Source organism: Halichoerus grypus, chromosome 12 (genome assembly GCF_964656455.1).
Source record: "Halichoerus grypus chromosome 12, mHalGry1.hap1.1, whole genome shotgun sequence".
Taxonomy (NCBI): Eukaryota; Metazoa; Chordata; class Mammalia; order Carnivora; family Phocidae; genus Halichoerus; species Halichoerus grypus.
Genome location: NC_135723.1, coordinates 45,900,967 through 45,928,416, shown reverse-complemented (window position 1 = coordinate 45,928,416; position 27,450 = coordinate 45,900,967). Strand labels below are relative to the sequence as shown.

The 27,450-nt window shown below is 39.6% G+C and overlaps 1 protein-coding gene across 1 annotated transcript in view; it reads right to left on the bottom strand.

Annotated features, from left to right (window-relative positions):
* Window positions 1–13,219: 13,219 nt before the first annotated feature.
* Window positions 13,220–27,450, bottom strand: part of SCIN (scinderin) — a 77,366-nt gene continuing 63,135 nt past the window's right edge. The window contains exons 11-16 of the mRNA XM_036085205.2: window positions 27,074–27,244; window positions 20,953–21,130; window positions 20,554–20,675; window positions 17,567–17,644; window positions 15,331–15,391; window positions 13,220–14,069 (exon numbers count right to left, since the gene is read on the bottom strand). Coding sequence (XP_035941098.2) covers window positions 13,942–14,069; window positions 15,331–15,391; window positions 17,567–17,644; window positions 20,554–20,675; window positions 20,953–21,130; window positions 27,074–27,244 — 738 coding nt within the window. The 3' untranslated portion in view covers window positions 13,220–13,941. The remainder of the gene's footprint in view (window positions 14,070–15,330; window positions 15,392–17,566; window positions 17,645–20,553; window positions 20,676–20,952; window positions 21,131–27,073; window positions 27,245–27,450) is intronic.

The window sequence follows — 27,450 nt, the reverse complement described above, 5'->3', positions numbered from 1 at the left end:
AACTGTAAGGAAAATTCCTACTTGGACATGCAAAGAATGGGAAACCTACAGAATCACTTGTTTAGAGCAGTGCTGAGATCTTGCTGGGCAGAAAGTGTGAAGACTACCTCATAGTGGTGGAGAAAGTTCCTTAATGAAATTCTTCTTTGCTCTCTGAAAAAGTCCCGTGTCCTTTTGGTCTCCAGGCTTTGTTCTTTGCAAACTCTCCTCTGGCCATAATCCCCCGGGACACAGCTACTATGCGCGTTGGAGAGCATACCCTCTTTTCCATTCTAGATGGGATGATAGACAAGGAGTTCTAGGTTTTGAGCAGAATGTAGCACAAGTTTCTCAGCTCTCTGCTGAGAGGATCTCAGGAGGTGCTTTATGGTTAAATAATTGCAAATGTTTGTAGACTAGACTTGTAAGTTCTTTAGTAGTATAATTGGCTCAAAACCAGAACTGATTCCTTGTCTGCTTGGTTCCAGGTAGCTGTATATGAGAGAAACCACAATCAGAGGCTTCATCTGGTTATCACGGTACGAATCATCCCTCTCTCCCTTAAATTAAGAGCAGCTACATTGAGTGGGAAAACACCCTTAATCTGATTTTGGATTGGCTCACATTCCTGGTTGAGAACACTTAAAGGAAGGCTCTTGAATAAGGTCCTGAGTGACAACTTTATCTACTGTTATTTTGTTTATAGAAACAGTTGGCTTTTCCAAGTTACTAATCCCTGAGTCAATTTAGATTAAAGGCCACCTGCTGAGAAGAGAGCAGACTTAGATCCCCTTTCATCTCTGCTTTAAACTGATTAATTCTTGCCTGACTTCATCTCTCTCTGAGAGCACATTGCAAAAAGCTGCAAGGAACAGCCAACACACATTACCACTCTGCATTTTCTCAACCTTAGCCTGAATCTGATCTGCCTTCTTAGTTACCACTGGTAACAGTTTTATTTAATAGTTTTACCATATAAAGGATTACGAGCAGCTCAGCCTAAAATATCTATTTACTCACTCTTAGCAAGTCTGTCATTAAGGCGGGATGCCATATATTAGAACATTTTTATGAAAAACTCTACTTCTGATATCAGTTTTTATATTAATGAGGGTATAGGCTAAACTGGTCTGAAGAGACTCCACAATACAGTGGCTCAAATACGACAGAATGTTCTTTCTTTTTATTTATCAATCTTAAAATAAGCAGATCCAAGTCATAGTAGAGAAGGTCTGCCATCTACTACGTGTGGCTTCTGTCTCTGGGCCCAAGGGAGCCATTCAAGCTCTCGTCACTTTCCGGCGAGTGGGAAAGGGAATAAAGAAAAGTGGAGGACAGAGAACTTCCTTTTTAAGGAATTGACTAGAAACCTGCCCTTATAACTCAAAGAACTTCCGCTCATATGTCGTTGGCTGGAATGTAGTCAGACGACCACACCTTGCTTCTGGGAATGAGAAGAATATGAACTACGAAGGCATGGAGGTGGGTTTCTATCACTGAAAGGAAAAAGGCAAGAATGCATGATACAGACTGATTAGCAGATACAGATACAACATTAATATGTCTTGTTCCTGCCTTGCTTGTGTTTTTGACATCACTTTGACATCATGTATTTAGAAACAGTATTTTTAGCTCCCAAGTTACATACAAAATTACATCTTTTCAATCTGTATTTCATATCTTTTGAATATTCAGACTGTTTATCAGCACCAAGTCACTATCGATAAAAATATTATTTATTTGCAATACATTCTGCTTTTTTATTGTTCTTTGTCCTTTAAGTTACACTCAGTTTTGTTTTTTTTTTTTCCAGAGCTAGAGAGAATACCTCTCTAAACTTCTACCTTCTACTTTCTGAATGTTCAATATAATTGCAATGTCTTACTGATGTGCTTGATGGTAGAAGACTCTATCTGGTAAATGCAAAAAGTGAGTGGATATATAAAATGGTTAATAACATTCCTATATGAGGTGGATATTTTTCTCCCAAAAAATTCCTTCCCCAAAAATTTCTTCCGTAAATGAAGGAATTTTCCCTACCTTCTATATAGGTGTTGTTTATTTAATTTTTTACTTCTCACCTTTGCTTATATAACAAATCTCATCGAGCACTTCAAAGCAGTAAGAGAGTTTCTGGCACTCAGTTTTCTTCAACATCGCCCCACCCTCACCACCATTATTGTTTTATTTATTCTACTCAATCCTTGAGCTTCTCCCAACACCCCCTCCTTTTCTTGCCAAGCTTTCTATGAGTAGTGAATAATTAATTAAGTTTATTACTCCATTCCTCAGCAAATCCACTTTTTGACGCGTCTGTTAATTTTGGCTTTGTTCACACAGTTTATCTTGTCTTCTCCATATTCTGTCCATCAGAGACTGGCCATGCTCTTGTTCATTGTCTCCTTCTCTTGTCATTTGGCTTAGCCTGGGGTGGCAGCCCAATGACCTCCTCTGACTTCCGGTGTTTTTCCCAGCATCCACACTCACCAGTGAAGGCTATCTTATATGTGGATTGTAAGGTGAGTAGGCAAGCAAATGTATGCTTACCCATTAGAGAACCTGAGGTTACAGAGTAATTAAGCAATTTACCTAATATCCCCGTGCCAACTAGTAATGATAGAGCCAGGGTTCTTCCCAAGGTCTCTTTTAGTTAAAGGACCTATGAAGACACCCTGCAGTGTTCTTTAGTGTGGCGTTGGTACCATAACCAACTACGCTGCTTTCTGACAAAACAAAGGAAGTCCAACAGATCAGTAATCTTTCCATTATATTTATATTAGGTGTCATCATAGGGATGCCCAGGAGGGCATCTGGTTCTGCTGAGACTGAGTAGTTTCCTTTCTGTGGGAAAAACCATGCCTGGAATGAAATTACACCCTTTCCTTTTTGGTCTCATGTAATGATCACCCTAAAAGTCCACAAGTACTAAATACATTAAAAAATAAAAACCCATAGAGCTAGAAATTTCAGGATCATAGAATATTTTAACTAACTACAGAGTACCTCTAATCCTTACCAGGAAATAGAACATAATAACTTTGCTATTAATGTTGTTTCATTAAAAGCTGTGGACTCATTATTCTGTGGCTATTTTTGCCTACACATTCTTTTGAGCTTACGGCAGTTTTGGTACTAGAACATGAAATGATTTGCTCCCATGTGTCTTTTATAAAATTCCTTGAGAAATATATGGTGTTTGGCAGCAGCCTCTTTTCCTAAGGAATATCATCATGGGAACATGAAGCAGAGGGTTGTGTGGATTCTGTAGGAACGGTTAGGCATTGTACCAATTTTCCGCTTTGAGTGACTGATGACCTCTTGGGGCCTAAAACATTACAAAGGAAAGTATAAAATACAGACTTAAATGAGCAGCTGATTCAAGGATTGTAAAACCAGATGTTATCTGTAGTGCCCTCATAAAGGTTCATGTAAAATAATACTTGACCTAACAAAAATATGACCTTTTTTGAAATACTCTTATATTCAGAAGTCAAAATTTCAAATAATGATTCTTCTCATTCAAACCCAGGCTGAATATTAGGTACCATTAGAAGCCTGTTGGCTAACCTCACTGATGACCTGCTGAGACTATTATCATTCTAGCAATGTCTCTACTGTATCTTCAAACACAGGGCATTCACAGATATGTTGTGCCTGAGAATAGAAAAATGCCACTCTCAAAAACCAAAGCGCAAAAATCTCTTATTGAACTGGATCCTTACTTGTTCAAAATATTTTGTTTTTGGCTAAAGCCCCATGAAATATTGTACCTACTCCCTTGTCCCCATAACTGTCCCATATTTACTTTTGCCTTTTCAAGTAGTGTTACTATAATCGTACAGACAGCAATTGCCTTACGTAAGCCCAGGATGAGGGATTTCTTTCTGCCTCCTTATAAGATTCTCAGGTTGGAGCAAGAACAGCAACTTGGCAAGAATTAGGAAAGAGCTGAAATGCTGACTAGATGTCCCCCTAGCTACAATTATATTTATTTTCTATTTCGGAAATGAAGGTCTAAGGCTGAAGGAGGAATAGATGGAAGAGAGTTGGAAAATCTATCAGTTTCTCAGCTTTCCCCCAGTATGCCAACGACTAGAATACTGATTTCATTGCACACCTTTCTACCCAGTGTGGCAGGTAGAATAACAGACCCTCAAAGATGACCACAACTTGCCTGGGACCTGGGGATATATTACCTTACATGGCAAAAGGACTGTATAGAAGTGATTAAATTAAGGATCTTAAAATGGGGAGATTACTCAAGAGGACCCAACATAATTAGAGCGGTCCTTACAACTGAAGGAAGGAGTGAAGGTAGGAAAGTCAGCCAGAGAAGGAGACGTTACTGATGGTCACATAGCAGAGGTCAGATAGGGAGAGAGAGAAAGATTTTTGAAGATGCTACACTGTTAACTTTAAATATGGAAGAAGTGGCCACAGGCCAAGGAATGCAGGAGGCCTCTGAGAGCTGGAAAAGGCAAGGAGAGGGATTCTCCCCCCAGGACCCCCAAAAGGATCACAACATTGATGATCCATTTTATAATTCTGAGCTCCAGAACTGGAAGACAATATATTTGTGTTGTTTTAAAGCCACTGAATTTGGGATAATTTGTAACGCAGCAATAGGAAATGAATATACCATGATTCAACATCAATTTTAAATATAGCATCTCAAAATTGTAGTGTTTAAAACTGAATAAAAGGCTCTACACACACATTTGTGTCCATATATTTTAACATCTGCTAAATAACTAAGTCAGGTGTAGGATCTCTATTTCATGATGATGAGAATATGGCAAATTCAGTTAGTTAATTTGAAGACCTTATTTGTCCTTTATGTGAAATATCATGTTAAAAAAAGAACGCAGCTGTCCTATCATTTGCTAACGTCTCATTTTAGCTTCTTTCCTTAAAATTTCTCTGTGGTAACTCCCTACTTTTTTTTCCATTTGAAATGTAGTTCCTCTAGGTTTGGGATTCTTGGCCTCGGCGATGCTGACGTGTTGGACTAAATAATCCTCGTCACGAGGGCTCTCCCGTCCTGTAGGATGTGGAGCAGCATCCCTGGGTTCCACCCACGAGATGCCAGTAGCACGTGATGTTCCCTCGTGTGACAACCAAAAATGTCACCAGACATTGCCAAGTGACTCCTGGGGAGCAAAATTAGCTCTGGTTGAAAGTCACTGCTTTAGGTAATGCACAATTTGGCGATAAATGCCCCATAAGCATCCACTACAACATTCACAAGAATATGATTATATTGTGGGAATATTATCAGAAAGGCATGGGTTGTTGTATGACTAAAGGAGGCCGACAGCCTCAACCATCATGGATGCCCTTGGATTTCTTGCCTCACCATCCTCTTTGCTGCTCCTCCCCACCTCTCGCATCTCTCCATAGTGAAACATCCTGGGACTCAGTTATCCTGTCAGATGCCTTCTTTATCTACACTCACACCCTATGTCATCACATCTGCTCTCATATCTTTAAATGTATCCATGCGCTGACTCATAGCAAATATATGTCCCTGGCCATGAATTCTCTATTGAACTTGAATAGCCTACCTGACAACTTCCATTGACAGTCCAGTAGGATAGGCATTTAAAATAGGAACATGCTCAACTCCTGTTTCCCAGTCAAACCCCTCCTCCCACAGCATTTCCCAGCTCAGTAAATGGCAATTCCTCTGAGAGTCAATTTCTCTCATTTTCTCACACCCATTATCAAATCCATTATCCTCTTATTGGCTTCATATTCCAAACATATCAGAATCCAGTCCCTCCTTGCCATTACCACCATCAGCTCTGGCCTGGTTTATAATCAAAGCTCTTTCCTGGCCTCTCCTAGGCTTGCCATTCGCAGTCTCTTCTTGACTCAGCAGCCAAAACCATCCTCTTAAAATGTGAGACAAATCATGTCACTCCACCGTATCTCACCCAGAGGGAAAAAGGAAATATCATAATTTCTAGGTGATCTATGCTTCTACTGCCTTTCTGCCTCATCTCCCGTACTTCTCCATCTGTCTCAATCCTCTCCAGCGACACTGGCCTCCTCACAATGCCTTGAACAAGCCAAGCAGCTTCTTTCCCCTCTGCATGAAAGACTCTGCTGGATCTGCCCAGAGATATGTCCAGGGTATTAGTCATTAGTCATGATTCTCCAGAGAAACAAATCCAGTAGGAGGTGTGTGTGTGTGTGTGTGTATAATTGAGAATTATTTTTAAGAAATTTGCTCACGTGATTATGAAGGCTGAGAAGTCCCACGGTATGCTGTCTATGAGCTGGGGACCCAGGAGAAACGGTGGTGTAAATTCCCATCTGAGTACCAAGCCCTGAGAACCAAGAGAGCTCATGGTGTAAATCATAGTCCTAGGGCAGAAAACTGATATTTCAATTCAAGCAGTTAGACAGAGAGAGCCAATTCAACCTGCTGCCACATTTTTGTTCTATTCGGGCCCTCCACAGATTGGAAGATGCCCACCCATACTGGGGAAGGCCATCTGCTTTACTCAGTCTACCAGTTCAAATGTTAATCCCTTTGAGAAACACCTCCACAGGGATGCCTGGGTGGCTTAGTCAGTTAAGTGTCTGCCTTCAGCTCAGGTGATGATCTCAGGCGGAGCCCCGTGTCGGGCTCCCTGCTCAGCAAGGAGTCTGCTTCTCCCTCTTCCTCTGCCATTTGCTCTGCTTGTGCTTACTCACTCGGTCTCTGTCTCTCTCAAACAAATAGACAAAATCTTAAAAAAAAAAAAAAAAAAGAAGAAACACCACAGACACACCCAGAAACAATGTTTAACCAGATATCTGGGCATCTCATGACCTGGTCAAGATGACACAAAGTTAATGATCACAGACTCATCCCCTCACTTCCTTTAGGTCTCTGATCAAATGTCACCTTAGAAAGGCCTTTCCTGTTCACTCCATCTGAAATGGAATCCCTCATCCCACAAATGCTATCCTCTCTGGCCTTATTTTTTTTAATAACACTTATTGCTATACAGCAGAATACATATTTGAGTATTTGCTTCTTTTCTGTCTCTATCCACTCAATTGTAGCTCCATTGAGGACAGGGCATCCTTAACTATCTGCTCTCTACTGTATCACCAGTTCAAGGATATATACCAGGATCGATCGATCAATCGATCTATATCTATATAATATAGATATAATAGATATTACAGATATAGACATATATCAATATAGATATATAGATATATATGATATCTATATATATCATATATCATATATATATCATATCAGATATCATATATATCATATATCATATGATATCATATATATATATCAGATAGATAGATAGATAGAGATATGCTAGGATATACATGCCAGGCTATCTTGGCATGAGCAAATATATTATAAAAATCAATACATGATTTCACTCTGTTGAACCTCAAATTTAGAAGATAGTATAACATATTTTTAGAGTGAGAACACAGCCACATTTGACCTGCCTAGAAGCACTATTCTTTTTCAATCTAAAATAAAATAAATGACTGTATTTCTCAGTGTTTTGACCAACTATGAGGTCTGTCTTTATTAACATGGAGAAAGAGTGCCCTCTACTGTGCTGTTTAGACGTACACAGTTCTGAAGGTTTTAAAAAAATGTCTTAATTTTTGGTTTAATCAGGCAGAACACCATTTCAATGAATTTGAAGAGAGTTACAAATAGATAACTTCCATTCTTATTGCTTTAAAATAAAAATCTATTTCTAGAGTAAACGGAGAATAAATCTTATGCTGTTGGCGTGTAGATTTCTTGTAACGGAGTATTCACTGCCTCAAATTTGTTTCGAGGCTAGAGTAGGACACAGAAAGAAGTTTTAAGTCAAAGGGATGTTTGGCAGTTATCAAATACTGTGTTTGAAAGATAAATAATTATCGTTTTTGCTGTTCCTGCATATGAAAATAATATAAGTATGCTCCCTGGTTAATGAAGAGGGCTCTAGAGCTGGAGAGAGCTGTATTTGATTTGCAGAAGGCTCTGTCCTTGCTGCATATTATAATCACCTGGGAGCATTTAAAAACTATTAACACCCAGATCACTTTCACCAAGAATACTTCTTCTTTTTCAATCTTTGAGCCTTCAGCTCTTTCTCTTATTAAAGTGGTTCTCCACAGAGGGGCCATTGTGCTTCTCTGTCTCCCCAAGGACATTTGGAAAAGTCTGGAGGCATTTTCAGTTGGTACACCATTGGTAGAGGAGAAGAGTGCCACAGGTATCCAGGGAGCAGAGGCCAGAGATGCTACTAATCATCCTGCAATGCACAGCACAGCACCACCTACTTAAAACAAAGAATTATTAAAATGTCAATAGTGCCCAGGTTTTTTTGTTTGTTTGCTTTTTGTTTTTTAAAGATTTTTAAAATTTATTTGACAAAGAGAGAGACACAGCGAGAGAGAACACAAGCAGGGGGAGTGGGAGAGGGAGAAGCAGGCTTCCTGCGGAGCAGGGAGCCCGATGTGGGGCTTGATCCCAGGATGCTGGGATCATGACCTGAGCCGAAGGCAGACGCTTGACGGCTGAGCCACCCAGGCGCCCAATAGTGCCAAGGTTTAAAAGCCCTGCCTTATTAGACTGCTTATAACCTCCAGTAAAATATGGAATAGGAAAGATGAGAACAAACAACTGTATTTTGCTCCAGATCTTACTGGGAAACATTTGTTTTCCTTTCTCAAATAGGATACACTTTTTTTTTTTTTTTTTTTTGGCAGATATCCCTTTCAAAATCGAGGAACTTCCATTCTATTCCTTTGTTGAGAGTTTTTATTATGAATGTTTATTGGATTTTATTAAATGCTTTGCTACATCTATTCAGATGTTCACATGGTTTTTCCTTTTTAGTCTGTTAATATGGAGAATTCTTGACACATTCTTAAATGTTAGGATGGGTTCCATGATAAACTTCTTCAATTTTTACATATTGTTGGATTCAATTTGATGTGTTTTCAAGGTTTTGGTATCTATGTTTTGAGAAATGCTGGTATGTAGTTTTTCTTTCTTATAATCTGCTTCTTTTTGACATCAGGGTAATACTGGCCTCATCAATAAACCAGGAAATGTTCTCTCCTTTTTCTTTTTACCAACATCTTCTAGTATGTGGAAGAGTTTGTATAGAACTGGTTTTATTGCTTTCTTAAAGGTTTGATAGAAGTCACCAGTGAAGTCCAATTGAGCCTAGGCTTTTCTCTCCTAGGAGGTGTAACTACGAATTCATTTTCTTTAGGATGCACATGTTTTGCTCCCAAGGTGGCTGTACTCCTCTGAGTCAGCCTTACTAGTCTGTCTCCCAAGGAATTTGCCTGTTCATCAATGTCAAATTTATAAGCATAAAATTATGTTTCTTATTTTTTTAGTGACCATAGGTTTTATGGACTCTTTTTTCCCAATATTAGTAATTCCTATTTCTTCCCTTTTTCTGGAGGAGTCCGTATTAGTCGTTCCTGGGTCTCCCTGCTTTCTTTGGGTTTAGTTTGCTCTTCTTTCAGTTTCTTAAGGCGGAAGCTTCCATCATTGACTTAAGGCCTTTCCATTTATCTTATGTTAACATTTAAGGTTATAAATTTCCTTTTGAATACTGAGTTAGCCTTACTTTTGATAGGTTGTATTCCAATTTTCACTGAAATAAAAATATTTTCTCATTTCCCTTGGGATTTCTCCTTTCATCCAAAGATTTGGAGATTAGCCAGATATCTCCCTGTCATTCATATTTAGTTTAATTCCACTGTGGTTAGATACCATTGTATGATTTTTCAATACCTTAAATTTGTTGAAATTTGTTTTATGGCTCAGAGTATTATTTTCTCTCTTGGTGAACATTCTAAATGCCCTTACAGGGGCGCCTGGGTGGCTCAGTCGGTTAAGCGACTGCCTTCGGCTCAGGTCATGATCTCGGGGTCCTGGGATCGAGCCCCGCATCGGGCTCCCTGCTCAGCGGGAAGCCTGCTTCTCCCTCTCCCACTCCCCCTGCCTGTGTTCCCTCTCTTGCTTTCTCTCTCTCTGTCAAATAAAAAAAAAAAAAAAAATCTTTAAATGCCCTTACAAAGCAAATATGCGTGCTGCTATTACTGGTGGAGTGTTCAGTACATATCAATCCGGTTAAGCTGGTTGAGAAAGTTGTTTGAGACCTCTAGGTCCTGACTGATTTTCTTCTCACTCTACTAGCTATTGAGAGATGATTTCCCTATTGAGATGTAATTCTGTGTCTTCTGTTTTTTTCATAGTTTCCTTTTCAGTTTAACTTTTTGAACCATATGAACTTTATCTCGGCACATACATGAAAATGTGGATCCAACCTTTTCTGTTTCTTCTCCCACCACCGAAGTAGCTCATCATTAATATTTTAGGTAGTATGGTAAGATGGTATTTGAGAGAAAATTATTTTAGATAATTTGTAAAATACATAGCATACTTTACAAATATCTAATGTAGTCTTTAAAACTAAAAGGGAAGAAATCATAGCGGAGAAAAAATAAGACAGCAAGAAAAAAGTTTCGATGACACATTTTTGAACTACAACATATGCATCCTGTATACATAAAATGAATACTATTATTCTTTTCTTTATTTTGACTAGAATTCCATCCCTCTGAATAACCTGTCCAATGTAGAAGTTACTTTGAAGCCAATTCTGTAGTGGTCTTGCAAAATAAAACAAACAAATTGATAAATTATTTTACATAGGTTCCTTGTTTCCTGGTCTTTTGCTCAAAGTTAATGTCACAATCTGATTTCTTATTTAAAATTCCTGATATTGGGGTGCCTGGGTGGCTCAGTTGGTTAAGCGTCTGCCTTCAGCTCAAGTCATGATATCGGGGTCCTGGGATTGAGCCCCGCGTCAGGGGCTCCCTCTCCCTCTGCCCCCCCCCACCCCGGCCGCTGCTCGTGTTCTCTCTTTCTCTCAAATAGATAAATAAAATCTTAAAAAGATAAAATTCCTGAGATGTGCTACTTCTAACTAGAATACTTATTTCTGGTTAGCACTTGGTTTTCCCGTGCTAAATTTTGTTTGCTTTCTAGTCACACATTTCATACAAAAGAGTGTACTATATTATTTGAAGCAAGGAAAGGTCTGCAAAAGCACTAGTCACTGAGAAACAACTGTATTTGTTTTGGTTTTTCATCCTAAAAATCTTTGAGGAAGATCGAAGAGAAGAAAGAAATCTAAAGTTCATATTAAAAATTAATAAGCAATAGCTCCAAGAAAAATAGAAAGTTATGAAACTTAAAAAGTTAGGTTGCATGAAACTGCATTTTAAATCCAGAAAACTAATGTCTATGAGGGCTTACATATATTTTGAGTTTTAAGGCTTTCACCTAATATTTCCTGTCCTCATTCCCTACATATCTTTCCTCCATAGAACTTATATTTTAGTACATTTTATAATATACAGTAGTCCCCACTTATCCACAGGGGATACATTCCAAGATCCCCAGTAGATGCCTGAAACTAAGGTTAGTACAGAACCCTATATATGCTATTTTTTTTCCTATACATACATAGCTCTTGTTGAGGTTTAATTTATAAATTAGCTCTTACGAAATCTCAGTCGTTAGGCGTCTGCCTTCAGCTCGGGCCATGATCCCGGGGTCCTGGGATCGAGCCCCACATCGGGCTCCCTGCTCGGCAGGAGGCCCGTTTCTCCCTCTCCCACTCCCCCTGCTTGTGTTCCCTCTCTCACTGTGTGTCTCTCTGTAAATAAAGAAATAAAATCTTTAAAAAAAATAGAACAATTATAATATACTGTAATAAAAGTTATGTGAATGTGGGCTTTCTCTCTCTCAAAATGTCTTATTGCACAGTACTCACCCTACTTCTGGTGGTGATGTGAGATAATAAAATGCCTGTGTGACGCAATTAAGTGAATGGCATAGCCGTTGTGTCGTAGTGTTAGGCGACTATTGGCCTTCTGAATATACGTCAGAAGGAGGATCGGCTGCTTCCAGGCCACAGCTGACCATGGTTAACTGAAACCATGGAAAGCAAGACTGAGGGTAAGTGGGGATGACTGTATCTACTTACTGGCTTTGTTTTTGTTAGCTTCTTCCCTGGAATATAAACTCCATGACAGTTTGGATTTTGTCTGTTTCATTCATGTTGGCTCCAAAGGGCTTAGAATAGTGCCCCACATCCAGTAGATGCCTAATAAAAATATTTCCTGACTGAATGAACAGTCTCTGGAAGTGCAGCTTCTCACTGCTTCCTCACCACTTACACAAGCTGCAGGTCCCCACAAGACCATTCACTTTTCCACCATAATGGTCCTGGGCTCGATTCGCCATGCCAGGACCCATGCCAGGACCCAGTCTGAAACACATCCACCATTCATTTCCCCCCAAGGCAGTGTGAGAATTCCTCAGATCATTCCTTGGCTCTGAGTCCCCTTTCCACGGAAAAGTGGTTCCTGCTCCTCTATGGGCCACCTCTTAGCCTGCTGCCAAAGTTGGTTTCTGCTTTACTGGCATCCCACCTTCTGCCCCGACTCCTGTTTTCTGGGGCCTGTTAAATCAGTTAAACGAGGAGGCCATTAGACTCATGTGGTTCTAATGCTGTGGAGACCTATGTAAGCAAACCAAAATCTAAGCTATAAATGCCTCCAGGTTACAAAGTCAAAACCTGAGGACAACCAAGCACAGTCAAGTGGGCTTTCAGCCTAGCCAATCAAGAATTCCCTACTTGGGGCGCCTGGGTGGCTCAGTCGGTTAAACGTCTGCCATCGGCTCAGGTCATGATCCTGGGGTCCTGGGATCCAGTTCCCGCATCGGGCTCCCTGCTCAGTGGGGGGCCTGCTTCTCTCTCTCTGCTGCTCCCCCTGCTTGTGCTCGCTCGCTCTTTCTCTCTCGACAAATAAATAAGTAAAATCTTAAAAAAAGAAAAAAAGAATTTCCTTACTTTGCTTTACTTTTTCTTTAGAAAAGTCTTTCCCTGCGCTCCTGCTGGTAGTTTGGCACTGCCAAATCCAAATTGATTTTTGCTCAAATAAACTCTTGAAATGTGTGATACGCCTCAGTTTATCCTTTAACAGGGCCCAGATGTCATAGGTACTGATCTTCAAAATCTTTCATAATTATGTAACCTTGGAAAAGTTGTTTAAGTTTGACTACTTAATGAGGATGAATTAAGAAATATTAAATTCATATTTATTTATGCATAAAAGTATTTAACCTTAAAACTGTGTAATTAACTCACATGTCATATTTAAATAAAATGTCACAACAAAAAACCTTTCCAAAAGAGATGCATTTTAATGATGATAGACAGCATTAGTGAATTTTTTCATACATAACCTTTGTGGTATTAAACATGTCAAATACATACATACATACATACAACCGGATAAGACTGTAATTATTTTGTCATGAAAAAGCTGTGATTTCAAAGGCTTTTTAAAAGGCAAAAATGGTAAAATTACTCAGAAAAAGATACTTAGGAGTGAATGGTATCAGAGTCACATTGGCTGAAGAAGGAAAATAACAACAAACTTTTAAACCATCTTAACATAAACCTCACTGCAAATATACAATTCTTTTGAACACAGCACATGGAAAGGAGAATAACCTCAAAGGCATTATGGCTTACTTCTCTGGCATATTAAAGAACAAGTTTGGCTAAAGTTTCCTGAATTATAAAATTCCCTGATGAACTCCCCTAGATTATGTGCAGCTTCTCACTTTTAAAAGGTCATATAAAAAGATATAAGTCAGTTTCCAGCAGAGTTAACATTGGTCCATAACAAAAATTTCCTTTAGGTTATTTTAAAATACTAACATAAGAAAATTCTAGTTTAAAAAGAATTTCAAACCAATAGTAGGCATTAAAAAATAGTCATAGGGCCGGTTAATTTTCTAAAACCAAACAAACCAAAAAACCTTTCTTCCCCTCAAAACAGCAATGGGACAGTGGCTCCAAAATATTTGTTTGTTTTTTTCCTACAAAAACCAGTTTACCACCTTCTGGAATCCCAGCCCAGGAACCAGCCTGTGAATGTGGCCGGCTCATGGCCCTGCTTTACGATGACAATTGGTGTCCTCTTGTCTCTTCCAGAAGGATCTGTCTCAAGATACATTTTGGCTATAAAGAATTGAAAGACAAACACATTCAGTTAGTTGTTTTTTAAAAAAAAATTTATTTAAATTCAATTTAATTAACATATATTGTATTATTAGTTTTGGAGGTAGAATTTGGTGATTCCTCAATTGCATACAACACCCGGTGCCATTACTTCAAGTTCCCTCTTAATGCCCGTCACCCAGTTACCCCATCCCCCACCCACCAACCCTCCAGCAACCCTCAGTTTGTTGCCTATAGTTAAGAGTCTCTTATGGTTTGTCTCCCTCTCTGTTGTCCTCTTATTTTATTTTTCCTTCCCTTCCCCTATGTTCATCTGTTTTGTTTCTTAAATTCCACATATGAGTGAAATTATATGGTATTTGTTTTTCTCTGACTGACTTATTTCACTGAGCATAATACCCTCTAGTTCCATCCATGTCATTGCAAATGGCAAGATTTCATTCTTTTTGATGGCTGAGTAATATTCCATTGTATATGTGTGTGTATACACACACACACACACACACACACACACATCTTCTTTATCCATTCATCTGGGCTCTTTCCATAGTTTGGCTATTGTGGACATTGCTGCTATAAACATTGGGGTGCATGTGCCCCTTCAAATCACTATGTTTGTATCCTTTGGATAAATACCTAGTAGTGCAATTCCTGGGTCGTAGGGTCAGTTAGTTTTGATTAAACTAAAATAACTAAGAAATGAAACGTCTCCCAATAAAAATAATGAATCAAATTTTCATTGCCCTGAAGTAGCCAAATACCATTCCATATGAACAATTCCTTATTGATTTCTCTCATCTGCCATGGATTGCACATGAGAGTCTAATGGTTGCCTAAAAAAATTTCAAACTTTATAGAATTATCCTTATGGCATAATTATTCCTGTACTTTTCAAAAATAAAAAAAAAATTGTGCAGAAAGAACAGCATTACTCAAAAAACTTTAAAAAATCTAGGTTATCATAGTTATAGAGGTTTTACTATTTCTATAATACAATATTGTTTAAGTGAATTTAAAGTTTTCAGAATAAACTGATGTAATCATGTTCTAAATTAGGTAATAAAACATTTTTCTTATTCTTATTCTGAAATTCTTCAGTTCAAAAAAATTCCATTACACTTAAGTTCTGAAAGCAAAAGCTTATTAGATTCTGCTCAGTTTTAATATGTGGTTTTGAAGAATGTGGTGAAAAGAGCAGTCAGGAGCTTTGTAATAAGCACTCAGGATAAATGCCATTCATTGTCCATGGGATCTCGCTTACCAGACTTCAGAGATTCTGTTCTCTCAACTTCATTGGCATCTTTGCCGACCCAAATAAAAATCTGAAAAGTGAAACAATAATATGTACGGTTTGGGGAGTAAAGGCTCAGTGCAAGCCCTGTACCAGGTGCTTCTCACACATCGCTCCTTTCACCTTCACAGCGAGCCCCCAAGTTAGGGATGTGGAGAAGGAGGTGCAGAGAAGGCCCATCACTTTCCCAATGTTTGCACTTATTAAGAGATACTCTAGATTGATACCCAGCCAGTTTGACTCCAGAATCCACATTCTGATATTTCAGGTTTATATAGTATTTTCTAGTTTATACACTTTCTCAAAACAACATATTGGCTATTTTCTGCAGCCACCCATTTAGGGTATGGAAGGCAGTCATTATCCCCATATTATTATCCTGGGGGGACCTCAGCCTCCCTTGCAAAGCCTCTGCCGTAAGCCTGTAGTGTACATCTAAAACTGTATCTTCTAACGCTTTGGTAAAAGTGCTACAATGTTTAGTATTTAAATATTGAGTTTTTTTTTAAACTGATGTAATTACATATTCTGTATGTATCCTTCTTGTCAAATGTATAGGCTGTGAACTTCAATGCTGAAACATTCTCTTGAATTACCTTATATTTATTTACTTTAAAAGATTTTATTTATTTATTTATTTGAGACAGAGGGGGGTGGGGGGAAGCACACACATGCGAGAGCCAGAGCGAGGGCGCACACGAGCTGGGGGAGGGCCAGAAGCAGGCTCCCCGCTGAGCAGCAAGCCCAATGGGGGGCTCGATCCCAGGACCCTGGGATCATGACCTGAGCCGAAGGCAGACGCTTACCTAACAACTGAGCCACCCAGGTGCCCCGAATTACCTTATATTTAAATCACTTTAAAATAACTTGTTGGCAGAGAAATTTTGGCCAAATTAGTTTTGATTGTATTCTAATTCATACTGAAAGTACTGAAATATTTGCTTGCAGGGCATAGAACAAACAACGACAGCTTGGTCATGTAAATGAAAAAAATGATTTAAAAAATAAAACGTAGTGGGCGCCTGGGTGGCTCAGTTGGTTAAGCGACTGCCTTCGGCTCAGGTCATGATCCTGGAGTCCCTGGATCGAGTCCCGCATCAGGCTCCCTGCTCGGCAGGGAGTCTGCTTCTCCCTCTGACCCTCCCCCCCTCTCATGTGCTCTGTCTCATTCTCTCTCTCTCAGGTAAATAAATAAAAAAAAATCTTTAAAAAAAAAAAAAAAAAAAAAAAAAAAAAAAAAAATAAAACGTAGTAAGGGAAATATTCTCAAGTATCCATGACTGCAGAACTGACTACAAATGGACATAATTGTTTTGAATAAGGAAATGCCATTCTTATTTTGTAATTCTTAATATACAAAGGTGTTTTATTGACATGACATTTTAAATTTCATATCTATAAATATGTGATCCATTCACCTGGGGAGAATCTGTGACTAGATTCCAAATTCAAATATGGCAATTCTATACCAAGAAGCTAAGGGGTAATATAACCAAATGACTTTAGCAATTAAGAACAGACCTAGAAGTAACAATTACTAGGGTTGACTCTAAGAGTGGGCCTAATTCAGATACGGGTTTCATAATTGTTCTATACATTTTAGTTCCTAATATATTTATTTTTCCCTTCCACTATTATCAGTTTACACAAAGGGTAAAAAACAACAACAACAACAACAAAAAACCCAACTATCAGATATGGCATGCCAAATCCCCATTCATTTTCTCCCAAATAAAGATATACATAACAGCAACATATTTTCTGTGTAGATTCAAAACTATCCTATGTCTGTTTCTTCCTCAGGGGTAAGGCCCCCTATGATGACTTCTCATCAGATTTCAAGAAAAATTCTGAATCTTTGACGTCCCCATGGCCCTGTTCCCCCGTGGCATTGTATCCACTAATGCATTTACTAGTTAAATGAATGGATGAATGCATGAAGAAATTAGGAGTGAATCAATTTTAAAAATAAATGAAAAATAGAAGTTTTTCACCTAAAACTATACAGCCACAGACGGTAGCCATGGAATTTTTTCCATTTTAAGAAATCAATTTGCTACATGTATCAGTTTTATTTTTTGCCAAACTGTGTTGAGTCTTTTTAAAATACAGCCTAAATCCATAGGTCCATTTATTATTAGACTTGCCATTTTTCAAAGCAGGTTTTGCCAGCTCCCAAGTACAAGCACACCAAATACAGTTTTACCTGTTCCCAAGCATCTAGTAACATGACATCATCTTCCGCTAAATCATCCTGGGTGAACTCTCCCGGAACCTCTTCAATCTGAAACGTATGAAAAAGCCTTAGGATCAAAGAGTAAAGCAATAATTTTTCTAATATATAGGATACCAATGCATTGTATTATTTTAAAGCACCACAAAAATAAAGTTTGTTAGTCATCTTTTTTTGTTCTTTCTGGGTAATAAAGATTTAGATAATTGTTGGGCGCCTGCGTGGCTCAGTCAGTTAAGCAGCTGCCTTCGGCTCAGGTCATGATCCCGGAGTCCCAGGATCGAGCCACACGTCAGGCTCCCTGCTCAGTGGGGAGTCTGCTCCTCACCCTGCTCTCGTCCTCTCTCTCTCTCTTTCTCTCTCAAATAAATAAAATCTTAAAGAAAAAGATTTAGAAAATTGTTTATGTGTTTCATCGTCTATCACAAGCTGATGGAATCTTATCTGGGAAGCACAGTGCTGACTACGAACGTGGCCCCTGAATGCCTCAGGGAGGCTACAGGCAGTCGGACCCCAGTTCCACTTCCGGTCCCTTGTGACAAGCTGCTTCACAGATTTCCATTGCCTTCCTCGTCCCTAAAGACATTTGAGTTTATGGTCTAAGTATTCAATTGTTTTTTATTGTGTAGGTCAAGATTATTTTAATAAAATCAATAGGTCTGGTCATTTTCTAAATCAACAATTTTTGACAAGATGATATAATATTTCATATGCAAAGTTTTCTTCTTATTATTATCTTAAATGTGTTAAATCATGTTCTCTGTAGTTAACTTTAAAGTTTGCTAGGGAGGTTTAGTTTAACACACCCACTACCAGTGGGCAGGTATTAATCCAAAGTTCCAAATTTTTAAAAGATTCTGGATAATGAACCCCCTGACCCTTAGGAAGGTGTGGTAGATAGGGTTGTGGTTCTTAATTCTTCACTCCTTCCCTCTGCTGTGTGACTTTGTTATAGTACAGTCGAGTAAGTGGAGGTGGCTTTGGCCTTGGCCACGTCATATTAGCAAATGTGACTCATCAGGGGCCCTCTTGCATTCCTGGGCTCAGTCGTGGGAAAAACAGGCATGAATCCAGCCTGCAGCCCAAAGGAGAACCACCCAGCTGGGCTGGACCTAGGTTAACTTGGTCCCAGGCAACCTGCAGCCTTCTGAGCATAACACATATTTATTATAACCTGATGAAAGTTTGAGACTGTTATACAAAAACAGACAAAAACTACTTACAGAAGGCAAAAACTTAGTTTATATTATCTTTTTTACAGAATATTTACCAATCACATAACGATTTAAAAAAGCAAAAACTTTAAATATCACTCCATGTCAGGCACTGTTCTAAATCCTTTATATGAACAACTAATTTAATATTCACACAACTCTATGAAGTGGGTACTAGGATTATCCCCATTTTACAGATGAGACTACTACAGCACAGAGAGGGTAAGTAACCAGCCTAAGGTCACACAGCTAGTAAGTAACATCACCAAGTAAGCCATATTGCACAGGCAGACTGGTTCCAAAACCTGTGCTATTAACCCATAGGCTCTGCTGTCTTATGTGAATCTATATGTCTAAAGCCTGCTTTTTGATTATGATAACTAGATCAAATACTTTTCAGTGACATTTCTTTCCTTAAATTGTGAAGGGAATAGTCAGAGTTCCAAATACCAAACAAGAAAATCAGTTGGTGTAGAGGAAAAGTCCACCCCATCCCTCCCACCCCCCACCACTCCAGCAACCCTCAGTTTATTTCCTGAGATTAAGAATTCCTCATATCAGTGAGATCCAAAGACTAACAGATTTTTTTAAACCTGACGGAGAACAAAGCCTAGGTATTATTTTTGTAAAATACATCTTCATTGGAGACAAGCAGGTTATTTACAACAATATTAGCAAATAATACTAATAAGAAATTATAGAAGCATTAGTTGAAAAAGAAGTTGGTTGGATGCCATATCAAATTAACAGTCAAAAGAGTAAAATAACAGATTTTTTCTGACAAGTTTCTAAAATACAAGGATTTCCTAGAAAATAGGTGAGCAACTGTGGTGCCCAACAACGAATATTTATCACAATTCGAATCTTTAATTTGAACCTTCAATTTTCAGGTCAAATCACTTATCATCTTCAAGTGTGGTTTGAATATGAGCAGTTTCTTCCTCAAAGCATTTTATTTCTAGCAAACAATGTAGCTGGGAAAAGACTTAGACGATTTTCATGTGTGTGTTGAAAAATAAAGCTTGTATTCACCAGGACATGGTGACCAAATCTTTAGATCAAATTTTACATAGGAAAGAAGTTTGTCCTTTAAACAAAAAATTTACTCAAAAACCTACATGTCAAACAGAGAAAAGAGAATTTTTATGCTTAAACTGAGATGAGGGGCTGCACTCCAGGATATTTTGGAGCCCAGTATAAAATCAGTCTGAAATTTAAAACCTGTGAATGACTATAAAATAAAACCTTCTTGCTGATTTCATTCAATTTGCAGGTGCATATGTAGCTTTTTATGATTCTGCCCAATGATCATAATATTTTCATAATATCTCTAGTCAGTCAACATGGTGAAACTTTTTATTCCCTGGGAAATTGAAGTGTAAAACTGACACAGTTTGATCAGAACCCACCATGGTTTCCCACAGAAAGTGTCAAATTATTAAATTAGGAAATCCAACCATATGCATATTCATATAGCAACAACCTCATGCTGACACAAGTGCAAAGTAGTTGATATTTTTAAGAGCGGCTTGATTTATATAGTACTTTACAGCATTCCTATGCTTTCACATCCATTATGTCATTGACTCTTAAAACAAGCCTGCGTAGAGAGCTAAGACTATCATGTCTGGTTTGCAGATAAGCAAGCTAAAACTGAGAGCCAGAGCACCGACATGGCTGAAAAGTGCCAGAACCACCCCTCCCAATGTTGTTCGGTTTCACCCCAGTGTTTTGCAAGACACTCACGATGAATCGTCCAGTTTTGTTAGAGCAGCCGTAAAGCCGAGGCGGATGGTCTTCAGCCTGGGTTTCTAGCAGTGGAGAGGTCTGGTAGTGTTTTTTCCCTCCAAGGGAATTCCAAAACTCCTCTGTGAAAAACACAATGAGTTATCCAGTGCATTTCCAGGAGCACAGGGCTGGTCTTGCCTTACATTAACGAATGATATGATTTCACCTTGATTTCAATGTTAGGAAATTATTTAAATATAGCGGGTACCGTCGCCCAATTTTGCAACTAATGGAAGGATCTGTAATGCCCTATAACTGTTACAAAGGTCCTATTTATGAAAAAATAAATAAATTACATGATTAGCAATTATACCAAATGTAAGTCCTGGCTCGTGTCCTTGACCCCACAGTACACACCTGGTTCCTGGCCCTCCTGAATCTTTGTGGTTTTGCATTTGAGGACACTTGCCACATACTCTGCTCCTTTCTCCTCCTCCTGGCTAGCGCCTTTTCCTATCCAGATGAAGCCACTGTTTTGTCGCAGTTTCAAGACAAAAACATCATTGGAATTCAAAGAATGTGCACCGACATCTACCTAGGGTATAAAGGAAAACAACACCGTGATTCAGATTCATTGCTACTCCCTCAGTAAACATGTCTGAGAAGCTGTGACAGGGACAAACCACCCGTCGCCTTCCATCCTGATCCCAAGGTGGCACTAGGACACCACTCTGGCATTAGAAACCTTAGTAGCTCTTTGCTCTGTATCACTTTAATGCTCAACTGCCCACAGACAGCAGCACAGGGCTCTAAGGATAAAATTAGCCAAACTTAAGTGAGAAGTAACAAATATAATATTCAAAGGAGCCGTAAGAACAAGTATGGGCTATAACTGATGTTTGGGAAGCGGGTGTGATAGACACAAACGACACACGTAAAGCAAAGATGTTCAGTTTCTCTCTCCCCCGCTAAAGAGGTTTTCCAAATAATTAGAGGGATACCTACCCAAAGCAGTCTACAGATTTAATGCAATCCTTGTGAAAATACCAACGGCATTTTTCCATAGAGCTAGAACGAACAATCCTAAAATTTGTAGAGAACCACAAAAGACCCTGAATAGTCAAAGCAATCTTGGAAAAATACAAACAAGACTAGAGGCATCACAATTCCAGACTCCCAAGGTATATTACAAAGCCGTAGTGATCACAACAGTATGGTACTGGCACAAAAATAGCACACAGATCAGTGGACAGAATAGAAAACCCAGAAATACAGCCATGCTTATATGGTCAATTAATCTTTGACAAAGAAGGCAGAAATATGCAATGGGAAAAAGACAGTCTCTTTATCTAACACATGGTGTTAGGAAAACTGGACAGCTACATGCAAAAGAATGAAACTGGACTACTTTTGGGCGCCTGGATGGCTCAGTTGGTTAAGCGTCTGCCTTCGGCTCAGGTCATGATCCTGGGGTCCTGGGATCAAGTCCCACATCAGGCTCCTTGCTCCATGGGGAACCTGCTTCTCCTTCTGCCTCTCTCTCTCTCTCTGTCTCTCATTAATAAATAAAATCTTTAAAAAAATATATTAAAAAAAGAAACTGGACCACATTCTTACACAATACACAAAAATTAACTCAAAATGGATGAAGGACCTAAATGTGAGACCTGGAACTACAAAAATCCTAGAAGAGAGCATAGGCAGTCATTTGTCTGACATTGGCCGTAGCAACATCTTTCTAGATATGTCTCCTGAGGCAAGCGAAACAAAAGCAAAAATAAACTATTGGTACTACATCAAAATTAAAAAAAAAACTTTTGCACACCAAAGGAAACAACCAACAAAACTAAAAGACACCCTACTGAATGGGAGAAGATATTTGCAAGTGACATACCTGATAAAGGGTTAGTATCCAAAATATATAAAGAACTTAAGTAACTCAACACCAAAAGAACAAATAATCCAATTAAAAGTGGGCAGAAGACATGAATAGACATTTCTCCAAAGAAGACATCCAGATGGCCAAAAAACACATGAAAATATGCTCAACATCACTACTCATCAGAAAAACCGCAAATCAAAACCACAATGAGGTATCATCTTACACCTGTCAGAATGGCTAAAATCAAAAACACAAAACAAATGTCGGCGAGGATGTGGAGAAAAAGGAACTCTCGTGCCCTGGTGGTAGGCATGCAAACTGGTGCAGCCACCCTGGAAAACAGTATGGAGGTTCTTCAGAAAGCTAAAAATAGAACAATCCTATGATTCAGTAAAGGCACTACTGGGTATTAACCAAAGAATCTGAGAACACAAATTTGAAAGGATATGCACACCTATGTTTATTGAAGCATTATTTACAATAGCCAAATTATGGAAGCAGCCCAAGTGTCCACTGATAAATGAATGGATAAAGAAGAAGGGGTATATATATATTATTCAGCCGTAAAAAGCAATGAGATCTTGCCATTTGTAACAACATAGATGGATCTATGGAGTATAATGGTAAGTGAAATAAGTCAGTCAGAGAAAGACAAATACCATATACTTTCACTCATATGTGGAATTTAAGAAACAAAACAAACAAACAAAGGAAAAAAAAAAAGAGACAACCCAAAAAACAGACCTTAACTATAGAGAACAAACAGGGTTACCAGAGGGGAGGTGGGTGGGGGGATGGGTGAAATAGGTGATGGGGATTAAGAGTACACTTCTCTTGATGAGCACTGAGTAATATATGGAAGTGTTGAATCACTATATTGTACACCTGAAACTAATATAACACTGTATATTAACTATACTGAAATTAAAAAAAAAAACCCACAAAGGGACACCAAAAATCATAAAACAGGGACTGGAGTCCAATTTTGGCAAAGAGATAACAATGCAAATTCACTAAAGGGGTCTCCAGGCTCAGATAAATTATAACTCAAACTGTAAAAGACTGTAGCGGATTAGTAACACAGCACTGACATACCCCCTCCTTTCAACCAAGAAGCTGTGGCCACTGTCTGGGATCGGCCAGGTGAGCACAGTTGTGCTCCCTGTGGCCACAGAGGAATGAGGAGGACCCACCTGGGCCCAGACTCTGACCTGAGGGGGAGGCTGAAGACGGACCGTCAGGGCAGGACAAGCATGTGCAGTCTCAGCCCTGGGATTGAGCCCGAGGGTCCTATGACGGGCTTCTGCCTTCATGTCTATGATCTTGGGATTCTATGACTAGTCAGACTCTGTGAGAACCTCTGTCTGACCACATGGCTACGTGACTAGGACAGTATGTCCGTGGGACTCAATGTGATGAAGAAGAACCAGCGGGCAAGTCTGAGATGGAGCAGCCGTGAGAGAGGAAGGAAATACAAGGGTGGTGTTCTGGAGGCCAAGCGCAGAGGGTGTTTCAAGAGGGAGGAGATGCTCAACTGCCAAATGATGGTGTTTGGCCAACTGGGTCGAGCTGCCATCAACTATGTGGAGAGCTGAATTTCACCAGGTTTACCAGGACACTGTCTCCAGAGAGAGCACTAGAGGAGGAAGGAATGGTTGTTGGAACTTTTATTTTTTATTTATTTATTTATTTTTAAAGTATAGTTGAAACACAATCTGTTGGAAATGTTAGATGTGTTCTAGGGGTTGCTAACATTCAGGGATGGGCATCGTCCTTTTGCAGTAGGAGCAAGGCCTCTTGGACCAAGATTTAAAGGAATCTACCTGATGTGATGATGGAGACTGATAAGAACCGGGACTGCCAATTTCTCATCCAAATGTCTCCTTATAGGTACAGAGGGAAGAGTGTGGATGACAGACAGACAGGGGACAATAGACCCACACACAGACTAGTGTGGCATCAGGGAAGTAGTTCCAAAATAGAACATTATAAAGCTTTAGCCTCCCAGAAAGCCTTACAAACAATGACTTTGATGAGCACATTTCAGAGAGGCTGGGAATGTGAAGGCCAGTTTGACAGGCTGCAAGCAAACAGAGGAACCATATCACAAACAGCTCGCATGTCTCATGAAGATATGCCTGCTGGGAAGAGATTAGGAATGCAAGGATTCTCGACTCTTCCATCTGAAGTCAGCTGAGAGTGCCTGCGGAGGAGAGCTATTCATGGTTAACTTGATAGATTTAAAAAAAAAATAGTCATAATCGAACACATGAGAATCCATGTACAGAATGTTCTAGATGAAGTCAATACATGTGATGTCATTTAAATGATATGACTGAATGAGATCGCCATGGAGAGGGCCCAGACTGAGCCTTGGGGGTTTGGAGGACGGGCAGAGGAGGAGAAGCAGAAACCCAATTGGCATAAGTGGAGTGAAAACACTCTTCGGAAACTTGGAAGAAATCCTGGTGAGCGTGGTTGCTCCAGAGTCCTAGTGAAAAAAAGTGTTTCAAGAAGCTAGGGAAGGGCAACTGTGGAAAAAGCCAGTGGAAGGCTAAGGAAAGGGGTCAGAAAAGATACTTCTGACCTCTTGAAAGACGGGCACTAGGTAACAGGCTAGGAGTGGTTGGAATGATGCCCAAGGAGAGTGGCTTTACAGAGAAGAGGCTTAACCATGTAGGGACAGGGAGTGAGTGAGGCCAATGCTTTTGAGGATCTGTGCTTTTAAGGAGGTCGGAGAAAGGACATGGCAGCTGGGAGGATCGGGGTTAAGAGATAGTTTTTAATGGAAAACGGGAGTGTTTTGAAGGCATGCTTGTATTCTGAAGTAAATGATCCGGAAGAGAAGAATACACTAATGCTAGAGAAGAGAAAGATTACTGCCCGCCATAATGATGAACTGGACGTGAGGTAAGAACATGGGACAGAGGGAAATTCAGGAAAGTAGGAAGTCAAGAGGGCGGGGGGCGGTTCTGGACGGAAGTTGGGGGTTGTGGTGGTAGGAATTTCGCCTTAGGATGGGAGTCACATTTTATTTGTTTATGTAATATATTACTTTTTACAAACATTACTTTGTAATATTAATTTATGGATAAGAGCATGTTGATATTAATTTTTAAAATAATTTAGTATTTATATGTAAGTAACTATTATAAAATACTTATAAATTGTTAAATATAAATAAATTATATTTATTTCATGAAACAGGCAGGAAGGAGAATATATATGTACAGACAGGGGCACGTTGGTGACACCGGTGGGGGGTAGATAAGGTGACTCTTGTGTGATTACATTTATGTTCTCTGAGAACTCTGACTCAGTGCTCAGTGGAGAGCAGGCATTTTGGAGGTTTGGAGAGAGAAGACGCGAAAGGTGTGATGGATGGAGAGTGTGCATGGATTCAGGTTTGAGACTGGAAATTGCTGGGATGTGCATCCTAGAGCAAAGGGGCCAAACGACAGGAGAGGGTTGTCAGAGATTAGGTGTCAGAAACAGATTTCCCGAGGTGCTAAAATTATAGTAAGGTTTAGTACGGGACCACATGAGTGTGAGATGAAAGGGGTCAAGGACAAGCCAGAGGGATGGAGTTAGTGAGACAATGGCCAAAGCCACCAAAGAATAAGAGGGGAAGGACGGGCAGCTCCATGGATGATGGCACAATGACGCCGAGGGAGGGAGAGACTGATAAAAGTCAAGGAGGCAAGAGTGAGCAAGTAGGGTAGCCCACCCACACCCATACCTGGTAACAGGGTACTGAGGAAAAACAACTTCCCCTCGTGAGGGTCGTATGGGAATCTGTATCCTCAGAGGATAGCCATAGAACAAGAAGGTTAATTGGGAGGCTGGTTTAAAGAAGAGATTGCAAGTGGAGGGTATGCCATGACCCAGCTGGTTCCAAGGGCTCGGCCAAACGGCTTGTGCAAAGGGGAAGGCTTAGCAGGTGGGTCCAGGTGTGGGGATTTATAGAATGCGTTGGGCAGTTTAGGGGTGACGGGAGAGACTTGGATTTCAATAGTGAGAGAGATGTCTAGATTATGAAATGTGATGGATGGTCCTAGAGGCAAAACACTCAGCCATTTAAACACCTGGGCCTGCTGGCTTGTCCATACCTAGAGGTCTTCTTGTCTTCTGACCTGTGACATGGGGTTTGATTTCTTTCTCAGCTGCTGTCAGAGACGGCTTATTTGGCCAGTTGAATTATGGTTCCGGCCCGATACGGTGAAGCTGGCTTTCCACATTTGTTACACTTGTACACACAAGGGCTTTCCCTCTCGAATTTCCCGTGTGACCACCTGACCATCACCTGCCATCCATCTTCTCCTAGGCCTTTCGAAGATAAAGCTTCGGGCCTTTGACCATTTGATTTGTTACATTACTCTTAAAATTCTTCTTCTTCTTTTTTTTTTTTTTTTTGGTACAATGCAGTTGAAAAGTGTGAGAGGCCTGGTATCCAGAGTTAACTTTTAACTTGGTTCTCCTGCTTTTGGGTTGTTTTTTTTTTTTGGTTTTGTTTTGGTTTTTTTTGTGAACAATGGATTAATTATCGAAATAGAGGGAATTTGCTTGCCAATTTTTTGAAGACTAATATTTGTTGATGGCTCAGGTCCACTGGGAAGTCCATAAACAGGGCACATTTTATTGAATGCACGACATTACCTCCATGATTCTGGTGATAAATGCCAGGTTTCTCCGGACTTGAAAGAGGCGTGTAGGGGGAGCAGGCGCCTGACCTCCTTTCTTTGATGTTCCATTCTTGTAAATAATGAGCGGTTTGTCTTTGAACAAACTCAGCAGGTGAGCAGGCTCTTTGCCTTGGGAGACTCGGATCTGGGGGGGGGGGCGGGATAAAAGAAATGTAATGAAGGGTGCAATGAAGGAGGGTTGTATTTCCACATGTGTTATTTTCCTTTTTGAAAACAAAACAAAAAATAAATAAGAAATCAAGAGCAGGAGGCATGACAATTAACAGACAATACAGGTTAATGCTAATCAAGCACAGTTTTCTGGCTGACTTAAGAGTCTCAGACTCCAGA